The sequence below is a fragment of the Amphimedon queenslandica genome, unplaced genomic scaffold, assembly GCF_000090795.2.
Source record: "Amphimedon queenslandica unplaced genomic scaffold, v1.1 AMPQUscaffold_13228, whole genome shotgun sequence".
In the NCBI taxonomy this organism is placed as follows: domain Eukaryota; kingdom Metazoa; phylum Porifera; class Demospongiae; order Haplosclerida; family Niphatidae; genus Amphimedon; species Amphimedon queenslandica.
The window spans coordinates 15,438-40,424 of record NW_003546536.1 but is presented as its reverse complement, the minus strand read 5'-3'; the positions used below and the strand labels follow the sequence as shown (position 1 = coordinate 40,424).

At 38.0% G+C, this 24,987-nt stretch overlaps 10 protein-coding genes across 13 annotated transcripts in view; 7 read left to right on the top strand and 3 right to left on the bottom strand.

The window, feature by feature from the left end:
* The window catches only part of LOC100638269 (elongation of very long chain fatty acids protein 4-like), an 11,456-nt gene extending 6,969 nt beyond the window's left edge, over positions 1–4,487 (top strand). The window contains exon 10 of the mRNA XM_011407454.2: positions 4,187–4,487. Within this exon, the coding sequence (XP_011405756.2) occupies positions 4,187–4,429 (243 nt within the window). The 3' untranslated portion in view covers positions 4,430–4,487. The remainder of the gene's footprint in view (positions 1–4,186) is intronic.
* Positions 4,488–5,475: 988 nt separating this feature from the next.
* On the top strand, positions 5,476–9,656 carry LOC100638140 (transcription factor ETV6-like). Of its 2 annotated transcripts, none has more exons than XM_019999923.1 (7): positions 5,476–6,017; positions 6,316–6,489; positions 6,738–6,822; positions 7,538–7,603; positions 8,185–8,292; positions 8,443–8,919; positions 9,008–9,656. In XM_019999923.1, exons 2-7 carry the CDS (start codon positions 6,325–6,327, stop codon positions 9,412–9,414), a joined length of 1,308 nt encoding a protein of 435 aa, XP_019855482.1. In that variant the 5' UTR covers positions 5,476–6,017; positions 6,316–6,324; the 3' UTR covers positions 9,415–9,656. The 2 variants fall into 2 exon arrangements, with proteins under 2 accessions (XP_019855482.1, XP_019855483.1); XM_019999924.1 differs by having other exon boundaries at positions 5,479–6,017; positions 8,185–8,253.
* Positions 9,657–10,064: 408 nt separating this feature from the next.
* LOC100636880 (uncharacterized) lies at positions 10,065–10,753 on the top strand. Its single transcript, XM_003388592.3, has 3 exons — positions 10,065–10,215; positions 10,275–10,364; positions 10,454–10,753. Exons 1-3 carry the CDS (start codon positions 10,109–10,111, stop codon positions 10,581–10,583), a joined length of 327 nt encoding a protein of 108 aa, XP_003388640.1. The 5' UTR covers positions 10,065–10,108; the 3' UTR covers positions 10,584–10,753.
* On the bottom strand, positions 10,556–12,725 carry LOC105313764 (mitochondrial intermediate peptidase-like). The gene has a single exon (XM_011407453.2). It carries the CDS (start codon positions 12,702–12,704, stop codon positions 10,743–10,745), a length of 1,962 nt encoding a protein of 653 aa, XP_011405755.1. The 5' UTR covers positions 12,705–12,725; the 3' UTR covers positions 10,556–10,742.
* LOC100638013 (axonemal 84 kDa protein-like) lies at positions 12,701–16,122 on the top strand. 2 transcript variants are annotated; one of them, XM_019999921.1, is made up of 18 exons: positions 12,701–12,785; positions 12,834–12,906; positions 12,963–13,162; positions 13,215–13,355; positions 13,449–13,523; positions 13,584–13,744; positions 13,828–14,095; positions 14,145–14,213; positions 14,271–14,343; positions 14,400–14,601; positions 14,709–14,824; positions 14,879–14,934; positions 14,980–15,090; positions 15,136–15,228; positions 15,289–15,360; positions 15,403–15,576; positions 15,644–15,748; positions 15,813–16,122. In XM_019999921.1, exons 1-18 carry the CDS (start codon positions 12,783–12,785, stop codon positions 15,951–15,953), a joined length of 2,133 nt encoding a protein of 710 aa, XP_019855480.1. In that variant the 5' UTR covers positions 12,701–12,782; the 3' UTR covers positions 15,954–16,122. The 2 variants fall into 2 exon arrangements, with proteins under 2 accessions (XP_019855480.1, XP_019855481.1); XM_019999922.1 differs by lacking the exon at positions 15,813–16,122 and having other exon boundaries at positions 15,622–15,714.
* LOC100636629 (40S ribosomal protein S10-like) lies at positions 16,058–17,536 on the bottom strand. 2 transcript variants are annotated; one of them, XM_003388590.3, is made up of 7 exons: positions 17,439–17,536; positions 17,251–17,394; positions 17,023–17,095; positions 16,876–16,977; positions 16,770–16,826; positions 16,653–16,708; positions 16,058–16,175 (listed from the first exon to the last, which is right to left on the bottom strand). In XM_003388590.3, exons 2-7 carry the CDS (start codon positions 17,392–17,394, stop codon positions 16,125–16,127), a joined length of 483 nt encoding a protein of 160 aa, XP_003388638.1. In that variant the 5' UTR covers positions 17,439–17,536; the 3' UTR covers positions 16,058–16,124. The 2 variants fall into 2 exon arrangements, with proteins under 2 accessions (XP_003388638.1, XP_019855484.1); XM_019999925.1 differs by having other exon boundaries at positions 17,444–17,497.
* A 71-nt stretch (positions 17,537–17,607) lies between these two features.
* On the top strand, positions 17,608–19,953 carry LOC100637888 (protein kinase C and casein kinase substrate in neurons protein 1-like). Its single transcript, XM_003388600.3, has 5 exons — positions 17,608–17,697; positions 17,756–18,609; positions 19,094–19,214; positions 19,265–19,296; positions 19,347–19,953. Exons 2-5 carry the CDS (start codon positions 17,819–17,821, stop codon positions 19,840–19,842), a joined length of 1,440 nt encoding a protein of 479 aa, XP_003388648.1. The 5' UTR covers positions 17,608–17,697; positions 17,756–17,818; the 3' UTR covers positions 19,843–19,953.
* Positions 19,954–19,994: 41 nt separating this feature from the next.
* Positions 19,995–22,914, top strand: LOC100637763 (protein C12orf4 homolog). The gene is made up of 13 exons (XM_019999929.1): positions 19,995–20,267; positions 20,355–20,578; positions 20,632–20,716; positions 20,763–20,910; positions 20,996–21,026; positions 21,075–21,154; positions 21,236–21,460; positions 21,642–21,852; positions 21,902–22,005; positions 22,059–22,264; positions 22,383–22,440; positions 22,498–22,565; positions 22,672–22,914. The coding sequence occupies exons 1-13, from the start codon at positions 20,007–20,009 to the stop codon at positions 22,783–22,785; spliced, it is 1,815 nt and encodes a 604-aa protein (XP_019855488.1). The 5' UTR covers positions 19,995–20,006; the 3' UTR covers positions 22,786–22,914.
* LOC105313763 (mitochondrial inner membrane protease subunit 1-like) lies at positions 22,831–23,574 on the bottom strand. Its single transcript, XM_011407450.2, has 4 exons — positions 23,404–23,574; positions 23,245–23,348; positions 23,098–23,200; positions 22,831–23,049 (listed from the first exon to the last, which is right to left on the bottom strand). The coding sequence occupies exons 1-4, from the start codon at positions 23,494–23,496 to the stop codon at positions 22,903–22,905; spliced, it is 447 nt and encodes a 148-aa protein (XP_011405752.1). The 5' UTR covers positions 23,497–23,574; the 3' UTR covers positions 22,831–22,902.
* Positions 23,575–23,618: 44 nt separating this feature from the next.
* The window catches only part of LOC100637639 (GRIP and coiled-coil domain-containing protein 1-like), a 1,743-nt gene continuing 374 nt past the window's right edge, over positions 23,619–24,987 (top strand). Inside the window, exons 1-7 of the mRNA XM_019999906.1 lie at positions 23,619–23,748; positions 23,792–24,046; positions 24,095–24,207; positions 24,252–24,407; positions 24,521–24,567; positions 24,623–24,764; positions 24,833–24,875. Of these exons, the coding sequence (XP_019855465.1) occupies positions 23,619–23,748; positions 23,792–24,046; positions 24,095–24,207; positions 24,252–24,407; positions 24,521–24,567; positions 24,623–24,764; positions 24,833–24,875 (886 nt within the window). The remainder of the gene's footprint in view (positions 23,749–23,791; positions 24,047–24,094; positions 24,208–24,251; positions 24,408–24,520; positions 24,568–24,622; positions 24,765–24,832; positions 24,876–24,987) is intronic.

Here is a 24,987-nt window from a genome sequence, read left to right as displayed (position 1 = left end):
ACGCTTCACATCATTTTAAGTCATACAAGATCTTGAAAGATCTTACAAGTTGTGTGATGTCACAGGAAGTAGTTGACAACCCACGATAGCCTTTACAAAAGTATGAGCATATAAAGAAAGCAAACTTTCAACAAAATTAAACTTAATTAAGCTATAATGACATCATTCTTATGCATTTAAGCAATGTAAGTTCTTGCTCAGATCTTACAATTGCAGTCATTTTAATACTATGGGATATGCTTGGTATCCCAAATCTGAACTTAACTATTTCTTCAAGATCTTGACAAGATCTTACAATATCCTTCATGATATTAGTTCATAACAAGTAAGAGTCTTAAAAGATCATACAAGATTTAATTCCAGATCTTGACTGATAATGTAAGATTTAATTCCAAATTTTTACTGAAAATGTAAGATTTCATTCCTGATCTTGCCTGATCATGTAAGATTTAGTTCCCGATCTTGACTGATCATGTAAGATTTCATTCCTAATTTTGCCTGATCATGTAAGATTTCATTCCTGACCTTGCCTGATCATGTAAGATTTAGTTCCTGATCTTGACTGATCATGTAAGATTTTGTTCCTGATCTTGCCTGATCATGTAAGATTTAGTGCCTGATCTTGACTGATAATGTAAGATTAATCGTCAGACCATGCCTGATCATGTAAGACTTATCATAAGATCTTGGCAAGATTTATCATAAGATCTTGGCAAGATTTTGGAACTTCTTGTCTAATGATCTTGCAAGAACAGGCATGATTAAACATGCAAGATCATTTGTAAGGTTTCATAAGATCTTAAGTAAGATCTTACGTAAGATTTTTTTGCTGGGTGTGGGTCCAATGGTGTCCTTAATAAAGAGGCTACACTGTACATGTATTAAGGACAGGTGGTGTGGGCCCAATGGTGTCCTTAATAAAGAGGCTACACTGTACATGTATTAAGGACAGGTAGTGTGGGCCCAATGGTGTCCTTAATAAAGAGGCTACACTGTACATGTATTAAGGACAGGTAGTGTGGGCCCAATGGTGTCCTTAATAAAGAGGCTACACTGTACATGTATTAAGGACAGGTAGTGTGGGTCCAATGGTGTCCTTAATAAAGAGGCTACACTGTACATGTATTAAGGACAGGTAGTGTGGGCCCAATGGTGTCCTTAATAAAGAGGCTACACTGTACATGTATTAAGGACAGGTAGTGTGGGCCCAATGGTGTCCTTAATAAAGAGGCTACACTGTACATGTATTAAGGACAGGTAGTGTGGGCCCAATGGTGTCCTTAATAAAGAGGCTACACTGTACATGTATTAAGGACAGGTAGTGTGGGTCCAATGGTGTCCTTAATAAAGAGGTTACACTGTACATGTATTAAGGACAGGTAGTGTGGGCCCAATGGTGTCCTTAATAAAGAGGCTACACTGTACATGTATTAATTATTATTTGTTTGTAGCCAATAGAGTAAGAATTAATGAGTGAGTAATTGACCCTCAGGTCAAGAGGGTTAATTACCAATTAGTTAATGTCATGCGTCCAATACTATAGATATGTTAATAGCAATACTTGTGTGTATAGACTATATAGATACACTAATTGATTTGTGAGTATACACATTCATTAGTACAGGGCTTTGAGAGTGGGTCAATCCAAGGACTTAACGTCATGCTCTAAATATTTTTATAAAATTCATTTATCCATGGAGAACAAGGAACTTACCAGAGAAAAAGAGAGAGAGGGAAGAGCCGGAAGAAAAAAAAGCAATGAAAATGAGAGAGAGAGAGCGAGATGGAAAGGGAGAGAGAGAGAGGTGAAAGAAAAGGTAAAGAAAAAGGATAGAGGGGAATTGAGAGACAAAAAAGAGCAATAATACTTCTATACAGGTGCTACATGTATCAATACTGCAATGATCCCATTGCTGGAGCAGTAGCTACAAGTTACAGTAACTTCTAATGACATAAGCTCATTCATAATGTACATGTAATGGGTCCGTGTGTACATATAACCTAATTACAGTAATTATTATGATGTGTGTTGGTGTGTGTGTGTGTGTGTTGCACGTACCACAACTTATTTGTGGTATTTCCTCTATTGATGCTGTCTTTGATAGCAGTGTACTACTACAGTGCCTTTATCAGGATATCCTCATATTCATATTACATACTAAAGGCCCCATTCACACACATGTACATGTATTCCTAAGATCCCTCTACATATATTTGTACACATACTTGCTTTCCTTCACTTTTAATGAAATTTGAGTTGGGGACTTGTGTAAACATCTTTTATTACCCTCCGCTAAATTTAATATTGATCCGACTACGTAAAGCCACAGTTTGGCGTAAGCCTAATGGGAGGCCTTATAATCAGTTTATGGTATGAGGAAAGAAAAATGAGGAGAAACCTTCAATGGGACGGAGGAAACTTAAGACGTGGGAAGGGGAGTACGTGACAAACCAAACACGGAAAGACAATAGATTGGGTTACTACGAGAGGACGAGTGAGGGAGGAAAGAGGAAAGAGCGAGAGAAAGAGAGAGCAGCTGTTGTATTGAACAGCAAGTTTATAAATAACAACAACAAAGAAATGATAGGACACTCATACATTATCATGGAGATTTCAGAACCAAAACATTCACACAGATATAACTGAATTATTACACTTAGTGGTACCAACACTGAACAGTTTGACACCAAACAGTCTAAGCTCAGCACTGGATCCGTGTAAGTATCAGATAACAATCAGTCACTGACATTTCAACCATTCTCAAGAGAGGGAGGGTATTTCTGCTAGAATCCCCTCCTGGTTTAATAGGATAGAGTATTTTCTTCTCTCTCTCCCTCCCTCCCTCCCTCCCCCTCTCTCCCATTATTATATGTTTCTCTTGATCTGGCCTGCCTCTCTTTCTCTGTGTATATTTCATTCGCAACATAAATAAGCTTTTTTGCCATAGCTATGATTTCCTTCTCTTTTTGTATCAATTTCAAATCTTCCCAAGTGTATTTTTAATCAATGTTTGGTTATTTACTCTATTCTCACTCTCATCTTCCAATACCTTACAGTACAGGCCTTGTATGTAGTCTATACCTAATAGACACAATACAGTACAATACAGTGAGCCCATAGGAAAGTATTGTTTAGAAAAAGTGCTTACTACTGATAGAGCTGTTAATGAGTTTGTGGCTGTACTAATGGAAATCCTATTCAGTTGAGTGTAGTGATAGAGCTTCATGATAATCATGCACACTCATAAATGTGATGTATAGGTAAGTAAAAGCATATGATCTAATCCGGTGAACTTGCAATTCATTATGCAAATGACCTTTATACGAACATACCTGTATAGTTCAGTTTACATAGTTTATCAATGCGATATATAGAGATTCATTTGTGTCAGTTTCCTTCCTTGAAGAGTTGCGTAGTATTATTGGTTATTTGGGTGCATGACTTAAGTGTCTTTTTAATTTGATGTAGCGACAGTTTTGAATTCAATGTGTGCATTATTAGCTAGTGGTGTTCCTGTTTCCCTGTTTTATTTGGAGAGATAGACCTTTTCACTTTTAAAAACACACACAAGTACGAGTACATAATGTACGTGTATATGCACATACCCACTTCATAACTTAATGTGCAAACACAATCAAACACACTTTCATGTATTTGTGTGTCCATGTTTTATGCATGTACATGTACATACATCCAATTTAATGTGTGGGGGGAATGTGTGTACATCATTATTATTATTAATTGGTTTATGTCACCCACTCGTTGCTCCACACAGCCCAAGGTATTTGTATCATGTGGAATTCTCTTTCCTTCTTTCTCAGAAAAATTTCTAATCATATTTGCCACTTTAAGTGTTCTTTTTAATGTACTTTGAAATGGACCCAATGGTTGAATTCTCCAGGAAGAAGGAAGCCTGATAAACATCAGGACAATATTTGTGTTCTTTGATGGTCCTTGTTCTGTGGGATGGAGGTTTATGGATCTCTGCCAGTTACAAGAGACTGCTTAAACAGTGACCCTTTGTGTCAGATTCCACGTACATTACCGTAGCAACCGTACCATCTATATTGGGACGATAGTTTTATAATGACATTTTGTATGCTTCATTATCATCATCATCATTATTATTATTATACTTATTATTAATTGTGAATAATTACTGTTATTATTTATTATTTATTTTAGATCCAGTTCTCCCTGGCTATCATACACTGTATGCACTCTATATACATTGATTGCAACTTTCCCAAATGGATGCACTACACTCTATTGGCTTATGCTACTTCTTTCATAATCCTGTTTACCAATTTCTATATCCACGCCTATATCAAGGGGAAAAGGAGAGGAGGAGGAGGAGGGAAGAAAGAGCAGGTTGTTTCTCAGCTGGCAAACGGCTCTGTTAGAGTGGAAGATAAGAAAAAACGCTAGTTATTATTATTAATATTATTATTATTATTATTATTATTATTATTATTATTATTATTATTATTATTATTATTATTATTATTATTATTATTATTATTATTATTATTATTATTATTATTATTATTATTATTGTTATTATTATTATTATTATTATTATTATTATTATTAGGTTTATATTTTCATTGGGGATTACAGTCTATTGGATTAGACAGTATAGTTAATATTAAGCATATATTTTTATATTTATTATCGTTATTATTATTTTTATATGCATTCAAAAATGGATTGGCACTTTGGCAAAGTTTGATTGTTTTCAAATATCGTCTCCTTTTGGGGTTAATCAAATTTACCAAGAATTAATAGACACTCGAGCTATGCAGTCTGGCGATCAATTAGGCCACATAGCAATGCAATCATGAAGACTAGCAATCATGAAGAGAGAGACTGCTAGTGTATAATGTATACATACACACAGTACAAGAATTTAAGAGAAAGAGAGGGAATGAGAGATTGTGACAGCTGCATAATGTATTGCAAAGATTCATGATGTCAAAATAAAGAGGAACATAACTATTACGTGCACTGTTTAATGTGTTATGTAAAGATTATGCCTGAGGTCAAAGGTAGGGCAGTGGTGCTGAGCTCAAGTATACTATTATTATTCATAACAAGTGACCATTGAATGGCTGCATATGTTGCACCAACAGGTGTAGGTATCATTACAACTATTGGAGGCCATTCTTATCTCAACTTTGATGATATGATCCTGATACTTGATAGCATCCAATAAAGACCTACTACATGAGCCTGGGTATTTACACTCTCACAAAGGTGGTGTCCAGTATCAGTCAACAATGGGGATTTATTGAGGCAGTTTTTCAATGGGGATTTATTGAGGTAGTTTTTCAACACAAGGAAACGTAATGCAAGCCTATAATAGCGTGATAGGTTGATTTACAAATCAATTGAGAACAGTCAAGGTAGTTGATAATGAATGACAAACATATCATGGTCATGGACAATCCATTATCATGATCAGTTGTCTTGATTAACATGCAGCTATAGACCATTACTGTTTACTGCAGACTGACATTACCGGTTGTGTGTACTTGTTTGTTTAATTGAGTGTAACATTGAAATATTAGTAAAGGCGTGTGCAGTACAGCTAGATTGTTATTGAATTTCTAGAGTCCATCATGTCCAAACACGTAATTATAATAAACATGTTGGTTATGTCATGCATTTTGAGGTGTTTTGGTTTGCGTGGCTGCATGTTGCCAGGATACATCCGTCGGTATGTCTTCTCCTGAAATAGAGGGTGCATCCGGTAAGCGTGGTGTAAAGGGAAGGCAACATCTTTCCGAGAAGGGCCATGAATCTCATTATGCTGTTCCGCGAACTACAGAAGGACCAAATAAGGAAGACTAATGAGATTCATGGGGTGTCATATTCCCTGAGCCATATAAACAGATGTGTTCTTGGAAATTCGCCAATTCCAGCTTAGACTAGACTTAGCGTGAACTACTCTGTCGACGCCCGCTGCATCATTTCTCGGAGTTACTCCACAAAGATACGAAAGTGCCATCACTTGGTGAGTTTGCAGCAAGCACTCATGATTATCACCTGCTTTGCACTGGCCTACCTTTAAAGGAGCTAAACTCCTTCAGGCAATGGCTACTCAGTCCTGCTTAAAATGCCCCATTGAAAACATTAATATCACTGATTAATAATTATTATAATGATAAAATGCAGAATAATGAATCAAAAACTAAGATCTTGCAGAAGAGCTCAGACTTCAAAGAATCTGCATGGAAAAATAAAAGAACATTAAAATGAATGATTTTATAGCAACAATAATAATATAATCTATTTGCTTTCTTTAAACACAGCTCTAGAAAATGGCTACTGCACTTGCAGAAACGTATCATTCACTAAACATACCAACTGATCCTACGATAGTTGCAACTAATCTTTGGCTCTCGTCCCCCCCTCCCCCTCCTCCCCATTCAGATCCCACGGCACCGTACCTCTCTCACCAACTCTCTCCCATCTCACCCTACCAGGTAATAATAATAATAATAATAATAATAGTAATAATGGGGATAATACTATTCTAATTATTAATGGTTAATAAAGACATGATTGTGGTACTAGTAGGTATTTACAGTTACTATCAATTTGAGGTAGCTAAGGCTCTAACTGTCAATGCCACAGTATTTAAAACTAGCAAAAGCGCAACACGACTCCAAAAAAGGAGCAAACTAGAGAGAGGAGACTTTGACTATAATCTTCTCTCTTTTCTTTCCATTAGACTGGATCAACTGATAATTTGACAGTGGACATAATGAACAGTGCTTCTCCACATCATCATGGCTACAGCGATACCAGTGGAGATGGTAAGTACATGGTACATGCATACACTGATAACTGACACTGATATCTACACTCTCTGTATACACATGTACATGAATGTATAGGGGACCTGTATAATGTAGATCTGTGATAGGCCATAGTTATAATAATTTGGGAGCTTTATGATTTTGGCATTAAAGAGAGCATAAACAATCAGAAGATGTGTATTGATAAACTGTACTAACCATTTGTTTATTCTAAATAAATGCAACATTACCCAGAGAGCCAGCAAAATACTACAAGTACAAATCTTATGCTAGCCCATGTAGATGTGTACATACTGATAATACATAGTCCATATTGCATTGAAAACAGTTAGTGCAGAGAATGAATAATAATAGAAGGTTCAGTGGGCAGCACAAGTGTGGTCAATGGGTTTAAATAAACTAGTAGCAATTTCTTGGAAAGGAACACTTTGAGCCATTGCACTTAACTTTATTGTGTGTGAGCTTCAGACAGTCTCAAAAGGAGAGGAGAGTGGGTGTATGGGAAGTAATGATATTCATAGCTTGATTCTAGGAATAGCCGCAGAATGCCTTGACAGGCTTCTAATGCTCTTCCAAGAATCAGTTAAACGGATTCATAGTCTGTAGTCATAAACTGTTCTTGGAATAATGATCTCATACACAACTATAATCATGTGTGGAATGCTTGCAATGTGCACTACTATATACACTCATACTCTCTCTCTCTTATTAGGTGCAGTGCATGGTATGCAGCTGTATAGGAGCAATGGGCACAGTACAGATTATACTACTCCTACAGGTGTGTGTTGATCTAACATAATAATAATACCATACACCCTGTTATTGTATAGCATGACACAACACTTTGTTTATTGTCATATTTACTTTACTTACCTGTATCAATTCCAAGAAATGATTTAAACAACTTCCTGAGTTGTCACTACTCGTGTACACAGAGAGAGAGAGAGTGAATGATTGATTGAATTGATGTAAGGTTACTAGAGGTCACATCCTTATCACACCCTTGTATGAGAGGGTTAGCTCAAAGTAACAATCAGAAATCAGAGGACAACATCACACTCCCCAAAGGTTGCAGCTGCAAGTGTATAGTTTAAATCCACCATTGCAAATACAAAATAGTGTCTTCATTTAAAATCCAATTCCTTGTATAAACTACATCACTCAGTGATAGCTTATTCCAACAATATGCAGCACACGGTTAAGAATCCACCAGTGAAAAATAGGGTCTTCATTTACAATCCAATTAGACTCATTCCTTGTACATGCAGCCACTAACAGTTAATTCAATAGTCTGATTATGCTCCATTGGATTCTCATACCATTAAAGCCTGTTGTTATGTTTCTCCTTTTATTTAATAGGCTCACTTGGTTGTACAGACATAATGACAACACAGCAGTACACAGGAGAGAGATCCCCTGACTCTGGAAGTGAGTTTCAGCCCAGACAATCTGTAATTATAAGTAAAGGTGCATTTTAGATTAATAAATAAATAAATAAATGTTTTTAAAAATAATCATACACTCACACACTACAGAAAGCTTTCCCTTAATATGTAATGTCAATAAATATAAGTTTATATATTTATTTATTTATTTTCCTTTCTCTCTCTCTTATAGTATACAGTCCTACGTGTCACAGCCCATCAAGAAATGACTATGATCCTCTACCGCTGGTACCAACCTGTACAGGACTGGTTTCATCATGCAGCGACTACCTGGGCAACGAGATGCTTCAGTACTCAAACGCTGCCACAATCCACCCACCCCACCCAGCTATGTCCTACAGTCCATCGCACTACACAACCACTAGCATGAACTGTGACATTCCCTGTCAACCAATGTACTCACCGCGGCCCCATCCTTACGTTGACTCCGGTAGTCCCATTGGACAGGCTCCACAGTTACCAATGGGAATGATGGACCAGACTACAGCTACTTGTACCTCCATGAACGCTAGCAATCCAATCCAGTTCTATCCAGAGACTCCATCAGATTTCTATATCGACACAAACGGACCTTCTCCTCCCTGCTTTCCTCCCCCTCCTCCTCCTTTCACTACCGAGGACTTCATCAGACCTCACCATCCACCAAAACGTAAGGCAGCAAAGGAGAAAGGAGACTGAGAGATGCTAAAAGCATATTCTAATGAAAAATCATCATCATTATTCTTTCTTTTCTTTAGCCAATAAACGTCCAAGGAAGCCCAAGCCACCAGCAACAGTTGATCCAAGTGAGATTAAGGACATACCAGCCTCAGCTCAGCTCTGGGAGTTCCTCCTGAAGGTCCTGAAGAAACCCAAATATGCCTACATGGTCAGCTGGGAGAACCAACAAGATGGGCTCTTTCGCTTCCACGACCCACCTGCATTTGCTGCCCTCTGGGGCCGACACAGAAACCGACCATCCATGACATATGATAAAGTAGCTCGTGCCCTCCGCTATTATTACAGAAGAGACATATTGGAGCAAGTAGGAGGAAGACTAACATACAAGTTCAGCCCCAGATTGTGCAAGCAGTTCTCAGTCTGCAGCAGCAGTAGCGATAAAACATCAGCCATTTCTTCATCAAGTAAAACGGCTAAAAAATAACTAACTTCTACACAACACATTCTAACACCTCTCTCTCTTTCGTTCCTCAAGCTCCTCCTCCTACTCCTCCCACTTCTCTCCTTGCTTCTTTCTAATAATGTATGTACCGGTTTTTATTACTACACAGAACTTATAATTAATTATTAATTATTATTATTATTATTATTAAACATACCCTCAGTGTCCTACATGCTTTTTCTTTGGTACAATTATATTAAAGTTGCAAACTATAAGAAAATGAACATACCTAATTTTGAAATCCTTCTTGAAGAACCTTTCGTAGAACCCTCTGGTACCCAGTATCAAGGAGACTTTGACCTCTGAGCCTGGAGAATTAGTCAAAATAACGTTATGATTATGACAAACAGAGGGACACTCTTCCTGAGCAGAAATGAACACAGTTATGCTCTACTCCCCTTGGCTGTGTGTTTATATTAGACTGGCCGCCATATCTTCCAAGAATCTTATGCCATCATTTCGCGAGAAGGACCATTTCGGAAGAATTGGGCCATGAATCTCATTAACAAGTTCTGGGAACAACACGTGAGCTGGTGAATCTGATTGGCCCATAGCCCATGAATACACTTAAAGATTTCTAAAATCGTACACGTGAGACGAGACATCTGATTGGTCCATTGTGCAATCATTTCAAAATTTACTGCTAATTTTTATAGGGAGGAGTACTGCATTGAATATGGCGGAACAGAAAACCCCTGAAAGCACTAAAGTACAGAGCAAGACTGGGACAGAACACATCGTACCAACTGATGGACCTACCCCAAAGCCACTAGCAAAACAACAGTTCGTTACTGAATAGAAATGAACCTGTTTCTACCCTCCCCCTCTCTTTTCCTGCACAGACAAATGTTCATGAGTCCTACAGACGCCATTACATCTCCTTGCACGCAGAAACTCATTAATATTCACAGACTGCCAAGACGTAATGCAAGGTAAGTAGTGCTAAGCCTCTCAATTTAAATACGGTCTCTATAAATTGGGGGTGTGGCTATACTTTAGTGAGTTTCTTTAATGTACTCAGGCCTATGCCAGGTAGCAGTCTTGCAGGTCCTCCTATTAGTCGACCGATATCCAAACTAGCTAACAAGGAGCCTCAGGCAGACCCTGACGTGGACAAGGAGAATGAGACTAATGAAGCAATTGATCATTAACACCATTATTATTATTATTATTATTATTATTTAGCTGTCACATCTTGATCATTATAATAAAATAAATAATGATTATTTCTTTATACACAATAACACTGTTCCTTCTCTCTCTCTCTTTGTGATTTTCATCAAAAATAAATCATCACAATAGCTGTGTGTTCATAATGTCATTGATTCTTTCATGTTATTAATTTCTTCGCAATAAGCGTTAACAAGTTCCTCGACACTTGGTTCATATCCCAACATACTCCTCACCATATCAAGTGGGTGGAGTCCACCGCCATGCTTTAACATGGCTTCCTCGTATCTCCTCCCACTGGTTCGAGAGAGAGGGTTACTAGAGAAACATTTCTTCCAAATGAGATTAGCTACTGAGCGTGACCAGAGATAAGAATAGTACTCACCAGCGTAGCTATAAAGATGAGTGAACCGGAGGTACCATGAAGTGCCACTGGTATGAGGTATAACTGAATATCTGTCATGAAGGCCCGAGAATATTTCATTCGTCGAACTGCCCAGTGGGTGGGGCCCATGAAAAACCTGATCCATAACAGAGTAAAGTATTTGCTCTTGCGTCTTGAAAGCTGGAAACAGATTTGATGAGAAGTTAAGAGACGGTGCCGTATTGGTAAAAGAACTAATGACACAATCATCTTTTAAAAACAGCTCCATTAGATTAGAAGGTATTTCAGCAAAATCAGTGGTGCATCTTGTGCCAGACGTATTCTGATAAGGCGAACGCCCTAATATGGAGTGAAGGGCGTGACCCATCTCATGAAACAAATTCTCAAGTGCATGTTGAGTCAGTAGAGGAGGATTGGAGTGAAACGAGAGGGAGAGAGTACTGATGGGTATTTGATAAGACCCATCCCTTCTCTCTCTGCCTCCCTGTATGGTGAACTGACAATCAGAAGCAAGTTTGTCACTTCTATTCAACCAATCACAATATAAAATGCCTAATACTTCTCCTTCACGTTTGAAGGTGAATTTCTGTACAGAATCATCCCAAACTTCGCCCGGATTAATATCAGTTAATTCAATATCGACATCAAATAATGACTTGGTTAAAAAACGGAGGCCCTTCAAACAAGCTGAGAGTGGAAAATGCTCACCAGAGTTCTTAAATAGGTTCTTCTTTGCTCGGTCAAGAGCTAGAGGAAAATCCCAAGGTTCTAGTCTATCTTTTGTGGTTCCAATCACACTAGCCATTTCATACAGTTCCTGCTCTGCTAGCGGTTGAATCTTGTCATTAAGAGCATTCAGAAACTCCATCACTACCTCGGGAGATCCTGCCATAGTGTCTGCTAGCGTGCGATGAGCAAATGTGTCGTATCCAACCAGCCTAGCTAGAGAGTGCCTTGATCTTAAGAGTGCATCCAATACTTCCTTATTTGGATGAGAAGATGAGTAATATTCTTTATAACAGTCACGACGTAGCTCAGGGTCTCCTGATAAATAAGGAACAGAGTCTATGTAGAGGTTTTGACTGCTGTCATGGTCGCTAAAGAGGTGTCTGTGTCTGATGATTGAGGGTGGAGCAGATTTCGTGTTAATTAGTGAGGGGGTGGGACACTGCTCCGTGAAGGCGTGGCTAAGATAAAGTATGTCCTTGTGAAGTTTAAGAGCTTTCTCTCTCTTATCTTTGCTTAAATGGATTCCACTGATTTCGAAATCGTGGAGTAGGCTGAAGGCATGTCTATACGATACAGGATCAAGGGACTCCATATTGATGTCTTTTATAGCATCGTAAAGTTCCCTGCTGGTGTTAAGCTGTTCGACATAGCCTCCAAGGGCAGCAGAACAAGATTGAGCAGCAGTGACATAGCTAGGGTCAGGATGAAGGAGTCTTATGCACTCAGAGAGGTCGGCGGATTGACATATGGCGTTTGAGAGCTCGTCAAAAAGAAGGAGAGTCTCTTTATCTGTGGTTTGGTTTGTTGGAGAGACGGTCAGTATCTGACGAACTATATCGTTACAAGACTCAAGTGTGGAGTCAATTAAGGAATGGAATCCATCGGGAGAGGTCAAGAGAGGATGATTGAGCAGCCCTCCGCCTCCTCTAGTCGTACCAGGCAGGCTTGAATAACTCCTGAACAGAACTCGGGCAAGAACAAACGCCATGTTTATTCACGTGGTGGGTGTGGTTTAAAATTAGCTTAGCAATTAGGTGTGGCTTGTTGCTAGGACAACAGAAAAATAATGGTGGGTGCATGCATGTACATGTTTTAATGTTTCTTTCTTTTCTTTCAGCCTCCGAAGAAATTATCTAAAGCAGAAAAGGATCGACTGAAGCATGAGGCAGAGAAAAGAGCACAAGAAGAAGGTTAGACTTTTGATCAGCAATTTTCTATTTTTTATTAATTTATTTTTAATTAACAGAGGAACAACGAATAAGAGAAGAGGAGGAGCTGAGGAAGAAAGAGGAGGAGGAAAGGAAAAGGAAAGAGGAAGAGGAGCAGAAGCTGAGGGAGGAAGAGCAAGCAAGGTTTGTGGAAGAGAGAGCAAAGTATGACGAACTTAAAACCGACCATCAAACAAAAATCAAAGAATGGAAAAAGACAGAGAAAGAAAGCAAGGAGGTTCATGAAATAGCAACGAATGGAACATTAGTAATATTTTATTATTTTACAGTGGGAGCATTATGTATCTTGCAATAAACTTCCGCTGCCTTCCAGTCAGCAATCACTCAACACGTACTTCAGCACATTCAGTGAGAGACGACCTCCAGCGACAATGTCTGATACTTTGAAGAGACTCAGAGAATTATTTCAAGTAATGCATAGATGTACATGTACAGGGCATATAACTTAGGATTTGAAGCCATTTTTCAATGATTATATGCATTATGCTTTCTCTCTGCTACAGGTTTTAGAAGAATTAGAAAAGGAAGTACAAGATGAAGATAATTCCGATGATGCTATACACCATTACATTGATAAGGTAAGTTATGTATTGTTGATATTATGATAATTATTGTATTATTAATACACTGTACTGTAGGTCCAGTCACTGATACTCACTGAAGTAGATAAAGGCACTCTGTTAGTTATGAAGCACCCACAGGACCACATCGACAATGAAACATTCAATCTACTCATTGAAGAACACATACCATCCCATATGACATATTGTCTCTGGGGCAACATTGTTAAAAACCCAAGGTATTACTTAATAACCTATTAATAACTACTTAATAACTATTAATAACCACTTAATGACTTAGATCTATTGTATTTTATTGCAGATTAAAGGAGTTTTCATTCAATTATTGCTCGTTTACAATTGATCTGCCTAAATCAATGACAATGCTAGATGTGTCTGTGCGATTATTAACCCTTTCTTACGACACTCTCTCTCCTCTTTCCAAAACTTATAAAATAAACGAGGAACCAACTACTGGAGGAGATATTACTAGTGAAGACACACCCCCTGAAACTGAGGAGATAAACGTTGCTGCTGCTGCAGAAAATGGCGGCGAAAAGAAAGAGGAGACAGAGGCTGTGGAGGCGACAGTAAGCTACAGTAGCTAGTAGCACTGGATGATGAATGTACTGTGCATAGGGTAATGGAGTACAGGAGAGTAATGGAGCTACTCAAGATAGCAACGAAACACAAGAACAAACAACTGAAGTAAACTAACAACACCTTATCCTTTGTATCAATTGATGTTCATGTACATTTGAATAGAATAATGAAGCTACTGCTGCATCTGATAATGTAGAGACCAATGGAGACAAGAACTCACCTCCTGATGAAAACAGTACAAATAATGAAATACAATTAATGTACTTTTATCCTCTTCCTATGTACATGCAGTACCTGATGGAGAGGAGATAGACCTAAGAGGCTACAGTATTGTGGGCTGTACTCCACTCCTGCTTCAATTGATAGTCCTACCTCCTCAACCTAAATCAGTCAATAACTGGATCATTACACAAAATACAATGGACTCACTTATAGAGTCACCTCCTCTTACTGAACCATCAGGAGCACCTTCAGTTATATCAGCAAGAATGAAGTACATTAATTATACGCATACATGTACATCAATGTGTATCAGAAAATGTACAGTTACAGTTACATGTACACATGTAGCACAAAACATGACATGTTTGCTCCTAATAGCCTACCAGAGCCTTATCATTATCCTGAGGATGAAGCATCCTTTCAACTAGCACAATGGGATAGGAACAGCAACTCATGGAAGCATGGGAACCTTAAAGAAGTGAAATTTGATTTAAGTAATAACATCATTTGAGTATTCATTGATGAACCCTCTTATCTTTCTCCTATAGCTGGTAAAAGGGTTTCTTTTGTAATGACAACATTTTCACCACTTGCAATTTTAATAGTCAGTCATATTAAACATTATTATTATTATTATTATTATTATTAGGATGCTTATAATAATCTTCCTTATCAATCGTGGGAGCTCCTCCCACTTGATATTGACCACACCCTCTTACATATCGTTGGTAGCTCAGTAGAAATGTCAATTGAAATAAAAGTATGTTTAAATAATTAATTATAATTAATTAGTACACACCTTTAGGGAGCAGAAAGTGCATTAATAAAACCATTAGAAGTACCGGCAGTCGAAGAACTAATTAATAAAAGATTTTCGTCTCCTAAACAACTGATAAAGGTACTAAAAATTAATTATTATTTAATATAATACATTTACATGTACATGTGTAAATTTTAGGCACTCAAACGAATTGGATTTCATTTCTTTCCTGAAAATGACGCCCACAAGTACACCTCACTGACGGAGAAGGTAAATGGGTGTGGTCAGTATATTTAACAGCCACAACCACAGGATAAAGAATTAGAACTCTCCACGTACGAGTACATGTCCATGGCCTGTGGTGGGTGGGGCTTCCAATGGAGCCAATGGAATGAGAAAGGAGGGAGAGTTGGCTCTATAGTACAGGCAGCACCAATTGATGGAAACCAACAAAAAATACTCAAAAATGAAGCTAGTTCTGAACAAGTAAATAATTTATCAAATTAAAACCACCAATCATCAAAACAGCAGCTATAGGACTCTTTCATTACAGGTTGATACATGGAGACTCTATTTGTCTACAATGGAGAAAGCAATGACACTCCAATCAAAGGAGAATGGAGATGACTTCAGTGAAGAACTACCTGATGGAAAGATAGTAAGAGCCCAAACATGTACCAAATGAATTTAAAATAATATTAAATGTCCACCTTTTCCTGCAGACACATTCAGATTTATACACAGCATTAACTAGTGAAGCAAGCAATGAGATACTGGAACTGATGGCCAGGACTAACCACGTCCATATACACACTGTAAAACAATGGCTGACAGCAACAAGACCACTAGTAGCAACTTGCTAACCAAACACACACTCAAGTTGAATACACTGTACATGCTACTCCACAGACTGTAGATCTAGTATGAGATTTACAGTCTGTGAAGCTTTCAATTGCAACATTATGTATGCCATTAATTAAATTGGAGATATTATTATATTTCTTTAATGACAAGATGACATTCAATAAAAAATCTCAAAAGTCACCTCTTGGACCATCGCTTTGACCACGCCCAAAACCTTGACGCTAAAAATTAATGAAAAATCCAATTAAAAGTAGAATAAAAAATGCACCCAATTAATAATAGGACCAATGAATATTAATGTAATTGGAGTAATTGTAATACAAATCATCAAACATTAGGAAAGAGGTTCTCATTAACCACACCCACTCCAATAATTAATATACTTCCCATTGACAACTGCATTGATCAAGGAAGCCACATCACCACGCTCTTAGTGACCACTCCCACTAAGGGGCAGGGTCAATGAGAGATTAATGTAGTGTGCAGCTTCTATCAAGAAGTGCTTTTATAGGGAAGACGGCGGGGCTACTTTGATACTTGTACAGCTACAAACTACATACAAACCAATGTATTGAGATAACATAATACTTTCTACACATGCACTATTAAAAAACCATTACATTCTGCACTAAACATAGTAATTGTAACATGTTTAACAAATGGAGCAGTAAAAGGCTATTATTAATAAATCGGCTTACAAATTGAGGTTCAAAATGAGCACCTGGTCCAGCGTCAGTCTTCTTCTCATCGCCAACTGTACATACACAAGAAGAGTCCATTGTTATTATAATCATTAAATGTCGTCCATAACTTACAGCTTCTGTAAGCATCTCTGTCATCTCTCTCGTCTCTCATTGATCTGTCAGCTTGTTCTATTATTAATCAAATTGATATTATCATATATACAGCTGCATTTCGTACCTCTTGGGCGTGGCTTAGCCGTTTCAGTTCTGACGGGTCTCTTAAGAGTAGCTGGAACAATCTCTTGCGGCAAGTGAAGATATTCCCTCAGATATTGTATACCTAGCCATTAATTAATAAATGATTAATGAATAATTAATTAATCACCTTCGTTTGTCAGGTACCAGTAGTACCAACCCCACGAGAACTGTTCCTTTACATATCCACGAGACTTCAAAGACTACAAAACGAGAAACGCTAACGTAACTCTGTGCTCAAAATGGCTGCTAAAAATGTCTTCATAAAAACTAATGACCAACCCAGTCTACAGTGACAATAGATCTTAAAACTAATAACATGCAACACGATCTTCCCCAATTATACATTGTTAACTACCTGAAGAGCTTTTACAACTTGAAGGTTTGGGATATCTTTTATTTCTTGATGCTCTGCTCTGTTAAAGTCCTTCTTGGCCACCAGGACTCCTTCCTTGAACAAATACTCGTATATTGTCTTACGGTTCTTCTTGGGAATAAGCATCTAAAGTGAAGAGTGGAAGGATTGATAAAGATAATAATGGCTACCTTATCTTCCTCTTCTCTTTGAGGTTCCACGAGGTCTCAAGAAAGAGAAATTGTGGAGCATGCGCATTAATCAAAACCGCCTAGTTCCTAATGAGTAGAGTTTGGCGCGCCTTTCCTGGTTCAATACTAGCCGCGCCTTCTTAATGAATTACTAATGAGCCACACCTTTTATTGGCTCCAGATTCTACAAACATAACAAAAACAGACAAAGCCACCTATTCCCTCTTCTTCTCTTTCACTCTCAGTTTTCTTCTGTCAGGTAAGCTATTCAAAACTTTCTTTGCATGTGTTTTAACATGAAAAATATCTCATTTTAGCAGCGAAAAGAAGAGTAGACTCGCACTTGTAAGGAATTAGCTAGTATAAAAAAGCACCGCAGGATGGACGGGAGAAGCAGGAGCACCGAGGATGAGCTGGACACTCTCAGTGCCTCCTCCACCAGTTTCTGGGAATTGGGTAGCTACAAGAAAGTGGTAAAGTTAGTTGATGATGGAGCTAAACTCACATCTGAGCTGATCAAGATGGCACAGGAGCGAGCTGAGCTTGAAGCCAAGTACAGCAAGAGTCTTCAGCAGTGGTCGAAGAAGTGGGAGGAGTTTGTGAACAAAGGCCCGGAGTATGGGACGCTGCAAAACGGCTGGAGAAGTTCACTACAAGAAGCATCTCGACAATCTGATATTCACGCTGAGATATCAAACGAAATCAAAGAGATCATCAAGTCGATCAATAAATGGCAGGCATTTCATTATCACAAGTCGCTCGGTGGTCGTTGGAAGGAGAGCAAGACGGCTGAAGAGGGTTTCAATAGTGCTCAAAAACCCTGGGCTAAGGTCCTCACTCGCTGCAACAAAGCAAAGAAAACCTATCATCAAGTCTCAAGTGATTTAGAGACAATAAAAAACACACTTGACGATGCTCATGTGAACCCAATTGAAATGGAGACACTTGTTAAGCTAAGGGAGAAGAAAGATAAGATAGAAAAGGAAAAGGAGAAAGCACAAGAGAAGTATCAGTCATGTCTCACTGAGGTTTTTCACGATAAGGATCGCTATGTACGTGACATGAAGGCAGAGTACGAGAAATGTCTCGTTATAGAAAAGATAAGGATGGAGTTTTTCAAAGAATCGCTTATAAAGCTTAAAGAGTCTGTTGACTTAAGCAAAGATGAAAGGTAAGATGAAATTTTTGGGATATTGTTATTATTTTTATATAAACTGTAACCAATTGTTGTTAATTTAAGCAACTCAAGCGTGATATTGTTGTGAATGCAAATGATTGCCAGTTTATGAAACCCATCCACTATTACTAATATACACAAAACCTAAATTACATATATTTATTCAACACCATATCAAAGCATCAATATCCTACACATACCTAATAAATAACAGCAGTGCCCACTTGCTCCTTGTGTAGTGTATACTTAAGCAAAAATGGAGTTAGTTTACTTATTCTATTATCCAGTGTTTTGTTTGTTAGCATATTCCAATATAAACAGCAATTTGTGAACGTGTTGTAAATGAATGATAACAAAAACTCTCTTTCACTACAACTGTCTGGTACACAACATGCCAGAGACATCCTTTATACAATACTAACATCGACTGTTAAGTAGTTACTTGCAGCAATTCAATTATCATACTTATTTTTTGTAGGATTTTGAGGATATCACAAGTCTGTGACAATACACTCCAGCAGATCAGCTCAGTTGAAGACATAAACTGGTACTCGCAGCAATTTGGGCCGGACATGAATCACAGCTGGCCAGTTTATGAGGTACAGTGAAGACATTAAATGTCTGAATTATTTTTATTTTATTTAATTAGGAGTACGAGGAATCACGCGTAGAATCACACAAGTATGTGCTAATTTTTAAATTATTATTTTATAAATAATGTTTTCATGTAGGGTTCCACCTTTAAGTTCAGGCAGTCGTTCCTCCAGCTGCTCATTAAACAGTCCTCAGAGACTCTCAGACGCTAACGATCACTTTGATAGATCTGAGTCCCCATCTCGTGTAGGGCACCCTAAAGTACCTTTACCGGAAATTCCCGTAGACTCATTCTCAAACACTGATACTCAAGATTTGGAATCAAACTTTGAGAATGTGATTGATGATCATATATATGAGAGTACCGACAATTGGCCAAATCCTGCAGCCGCCACTCAAAGCAACGAAGATGAAGTTCAGGAAGAAGGAAACGAACAAAAGAGAGTTTTACCAAAAGAAGGAATAGTAATGAGGGCCTTGTTTAGCTACACAGGACAAGATGAAGATGACTTGAGCTTTGAGGAAGGGGATATAATTCTGTTCCTGGAATATTGCGACGGAGGGTGGGTGAAAGCTCTGCTCGATGAAGAATATGGATATGTACCCGAAGCTTATTTTGAACCAGTTATATAGCTCACTTACTAGTGACTCACTAACCAACACAGCATTATAACATTAATTATGATTTTACTTAGCTTTCTATGTTATTTATCACTACCCATGTGGTTGCACGTGGTTATAGTATACGGAGTTAAGAATATACTGAGCAAGCAGCTCTTCTTGTGACCCCACCCAAGATGGCATCGAGTTGTGAAGTGGAGTTTTCCTTTGATTACAAATCTCGAGGCGAATCTAAGCAGCTGAAAGCCAGCTTGCCTATTCCTTATGAAGGGAATATACGAGAAACTGCAGCTAGACTGATGACCATCAACGAGATACCCTCCCATCTTTTTGAAGAAGAACTCGTTTCAGCTCTGGGGGCTTTTATCAGTGAAGAGACGAGAAAATGGAGAGATAGGATAGGAGATGACGCCATTTTGAAAGCTTTTGAAGGAGGCGTAAGTCTAATTTTACATTATACATTCACGCTAGCATTATTTCCATTTAATGCCAATGCTATTGGTTGACCACGCCCATTTTTACAGACTATAGACAAACAAGTGAACGAATGGGTTTCTAGATATACTCATAACCACGCCCACTTTACAACCCTCAAGAAGGTACCGGACGACCCATTCCCTTCCATATACCTCCAGCTAGTCCATTCTCCCGCCTTGACGACACTACTCCAATTAGAGCACACCTACAGCCTATCAATGAATGACATTAGCAGTGCCGCGAGAAACGCCGTCACTAATATGCACAAAAAGTAACTTTTAGTAGCATAAATAATAATTAATAAAATATTGTCATTTATTGTAGACATGACAAAGAGTTAGAAAACATGTTACAAAAGACAGATACTGATGTCAATAAATTAATGAGACAACACGTGTTTGAGAAGAAGGTAATTGAATTAATGAATGAATTATTTATTTTATTTTTAATGACAGGAGTTGGAGGATAAATGGATGCTTGAAATTAATGAGCAACAAAACGTACAGAAGAGAGAATACCGAGACTGGTTGAGCCGCCTCCATGAAGAACTCTACGAAGAAACAACTACAACTGGAGGAGGAGGAGGGGGAAAGAAACAAAAAAGTAAACAAGACCGACCTTTATTATTAATTTATTATCATTATTTATTATTAATTTATTATTAATTTGTTGTTATTTTTGTTTTTAGGTAGGAAGAAATCTGCATTGGCTGAGCTACAGTGAGTGATTACATTGTAAGGGGTCTGGTATTATTGATTGTGTTTCAGGTCCAACCAGCAGCCGATGATGATAGAAGATGTACAACTACCAAATGAGAGGATGGAGGAAAGTTTCACGATCTACTTGGGTAAAATAATAATTAATTATAATTCTATTCTCCACCATATACCCTTTTCTCCCTCCCTCTCTCTCTCTTTCTCCTCTTTAGGTGCACAGCAGAAAAGCTCCCACAGCCTAAGACTAATATGCAGCAACATTATATCATATTGTACTGATTCCAGAGACCCAGCTGCTGCTAGTGCCGACATTGCAGGTAGTATGAGACTCAACCCACGAAGAATAGAGACAGCAGTATCACTGTACAGTACTGAACTGACGGCATTGATACTGAACACTGACCGAGAGATCAATACCATATCTGGACTGAAAGAAGGTATGACCAACAGCTGGTAATTTTGAACAGGAGGGGGAATTTTTGGTGAATTTTAGAATTTGCAGCAATATCCCATTGAATATGTGAAAAACCTTGTATATGATATTATTATTATTAATCATACTGAAGAGAGAGGGGGAGAGATTAAGGTAGTTTTGTTACATTATATTTTCTTTCTCAGTTTTTGCTGATTGTTGTCGTCTCTCGACCGACTTTCATTTTCCGTCGATTGATGAGCAGCTGCTGACAGTCCAAGGATTTGCAACTGAAATAAAAGAAACACGAGAGACAATGAAAGGAGAGAAAGTGGGCGGAGACTCTACTGACACCACCTCCCCTAATAAGATTAATTTTGAATCTAGTCTTAGTAACATGAGCCTTTCGCCAGACAGGTATTAAATTGTTATTGTTTATTATTGTTTATATTTTATTTTTGTACAGGAGCTCAGCTAATTCTTCTCTTCTTGGCAGTCTCAGTAATCCAGGATTGTCTCCTAAATCCGTTTCATCACTTGAGACGGACGAGGGCGTGACACTTGAGCCAGGTAAACCACGCCCACATGTTATTACATTAATGACCACACCCACTTGATTCCAGGTGATTTCTATATAACTCGTCACTCCAATCTATCACAAGTCCATGTTATATGTCACCTGGTCTCAGACGATAAAGCGATACTGAATCCATCTCTGAACACAAGACATCCCATAATGTTGGGACTACGGAACATCCTCCGTACTCTAGCGAGAAACAGAATACATAAAGTTATAATTCCGTTATTACTGACAGATCAGATGAAACCAGTTAGTGACTGGACTGACTTGTACACGTACATAAACTTTAAAAAGATTGTAGAATTTTCTAATTAAAAAAAAATTTGGCCTAAATTTCTGTACAGCATGATTACTTGTGTGTGTTTAGGATATGACGATTAACTGGTGTCTGAAGAGAGCTGAACTGGTTTTTAAATCCGTCAAAGGTTTGTAGTGAAGACCAAAGGAAATAACTGATTATTATTATTTATTAAATATTTTAGGGTTTCTGCTTGAGAGTACCACATGGCAGTCCGATCAAACCTGGACAGTCCAGTTCCTGTTACCAGAAGTAAGAGAAGAGAAAGGGAGATAATGGAAGAGAGGGTATTATTTTAAGTGGGTGTTTTTCAAGTATTTTAAAAGTATAATAATATGCTGTATTTTTTATCCTGCAGGGTATATCTGATGATGGTTTTGAACAGATCAGTGATTTATTGTCTAAGACTTATCGTACCTCAATCTCAAGGTCTCTGAGTGGAAACACTTCCGGAGTTAGAATAGTTAATTAAAAACACATGCAGGAAAAGCAATTGTGTTTTATTATTTATTTTATCACTTATTATTAATTAATTATGCTGATTTTATTTGTACATTATTAATATTGAATTTAAGTGAAAGTTCATCTGTCATGTGATCCAGCCAATGTTCCGAGGGGGCCAGACTCTTAATATTACCCGACCCTGCACCAGACCCAGTGGGACGGGTCCAAAAATACGTGAATCGTGTGAAAACTCTTTATTGTCACCTTCCACCCACACATGGCAACGAGGAACCTAATGGGTGTGGTCATAAGCTAATTATTTTAAAAATTAAAATTATACCGAAGGCGAGGTTTTGGGTGTGTCCTCCCCAGCGACAAAAATGATTCTTTTACAAATTAGTTTCTCGGGCTCATCAGGGCATGTGAGGACAATGATGTCATTTCTATGGCAACAATTAATGAATAATAATTAATGAGGCACACCCACTTTTTGTAATTCCGTCTTCTACTTGACCAGAATTTTTCGACCAATACATGATCATTAACTGCTGGATCAGCATTAATGGTCGGATACATTGAATCCCCTTCACACTATGCACAGAAAAATTAATGATTTTTATAATAGTATTTTAAATGTTTTTTTCACTTTAATGAGGCAGAAAAAGTACTCAGAGCTCACATGATACAGGCAACCTCCGTACAGAAAACCAGCCAAACATTTTCCTACAGTCTTTAACATTCAAAAAATACAACAGTGATTTAAATAGTACATAAATAAAATAAAATAAAAATTATTTTTTATTAATTTAATTATTACATTTGTAGGTGTGGTCATAATACAAGCCCGCCCTACTAAATAAAATGGCTGACGAGGGCTCCAGTGGAACCGGATTCAAACGAGAGGTTTTCTCTTCATACACGAAGACAGAACTAATAGATCACATACAGCAGCAGTCAGAAGCACTAGAGAGATACGAGGCTAGGTTTAGAGGTATAATAACGCTCCTTTTATCATATACTCCTCCTCTTAATAGACGTGGTGAGGGCATACAAAGGAATATTGAAAGAAAAAGAAGCTTTAGAGACAACTCTACAAGCACTCAGTGCCTCTCGTCTCACCCCAACAAAGGACAGACTCCGTGAAACCTCTAGACTGACACCAACACACGAGAGGTCACATGATCCGTCAGACAGGTCACGTGACGTCACTGAGAGCGAAGGTGAGAAAAGTGAGACGGAAAGTGGAGCTCAAGAATCAGCAGCATTGGAAGAAAATGATTCTGAATCACGTTAGTGAATTATTAGTTTTAATCCCGAGTGTTAAAATTGATCTTTAGAAGTAGAGGGTGTGGCCGATCAGGTGACTAAACTCATGCAGTCACTTAGTGTTCTCACTGAAGAGAAATCAAAAATGGAGTCGTCTTTCCAACAAGACAAGAAACGATTATTGGTGAGATACCTTTATATGCATCACTTTTAAATCTCTTCCTCTAGTCTGAATTAGAATCAATGGCCGCTCAACATTCGAGTGAGAAGGATCAGCTACTGGATAAAATGGAGACATTACAGCAAAGACTGGAAGAGAGTGTATCGAGACAGACCGAGGGAGAGAGAGAGAGGAAGAGGGAGGAGACGGAACACGGGGAAATGGTGAGAGAGTTGCAGCTGTATCTAAACAAAGAGAGAGAAAGATCTGATAAATTAGAAAATAAGGTAAATTCTTATTTATTTATTTATTTATTTATTACTCATCCATTAATTAGCTTAAGGATGCTAATATTCAAATCCAGACGTTACATAGACAGGATAGGTGAGAGACATATTCATGAATCCTTACAAGTTAGTGTACATTATGTCATCGCTAGAACAAAAGAATATCAGGAGAAGATTCAAAGTCTTTCTGAAGAACTTGAAGACGTTCGAGGACGTTTATTGGAATCAGAAAAACAAGCAGCTCAACCTCAACCACTCCTGATCCGCCTACAAGAAGACATCAAAGCAATGAAGGTTAAAGAAGCTGTCGTCTTTATTAAAATAATTTCATGTGATACTCTTTTATATTCAAATTATTCCAGGTGGAACACGAGTTGTCTTTGAGTGAGGAGCAGAAGAGAGCAAGTGATGCTGAACTGAAGTTACAGCAACAGGCAAAACTTGAGGAGGACAGAGTGGCCAGCCTTGAAGCTAAGCTGTCCGAACTGAGCGAAATTGTAGGAAAATACGACAAACA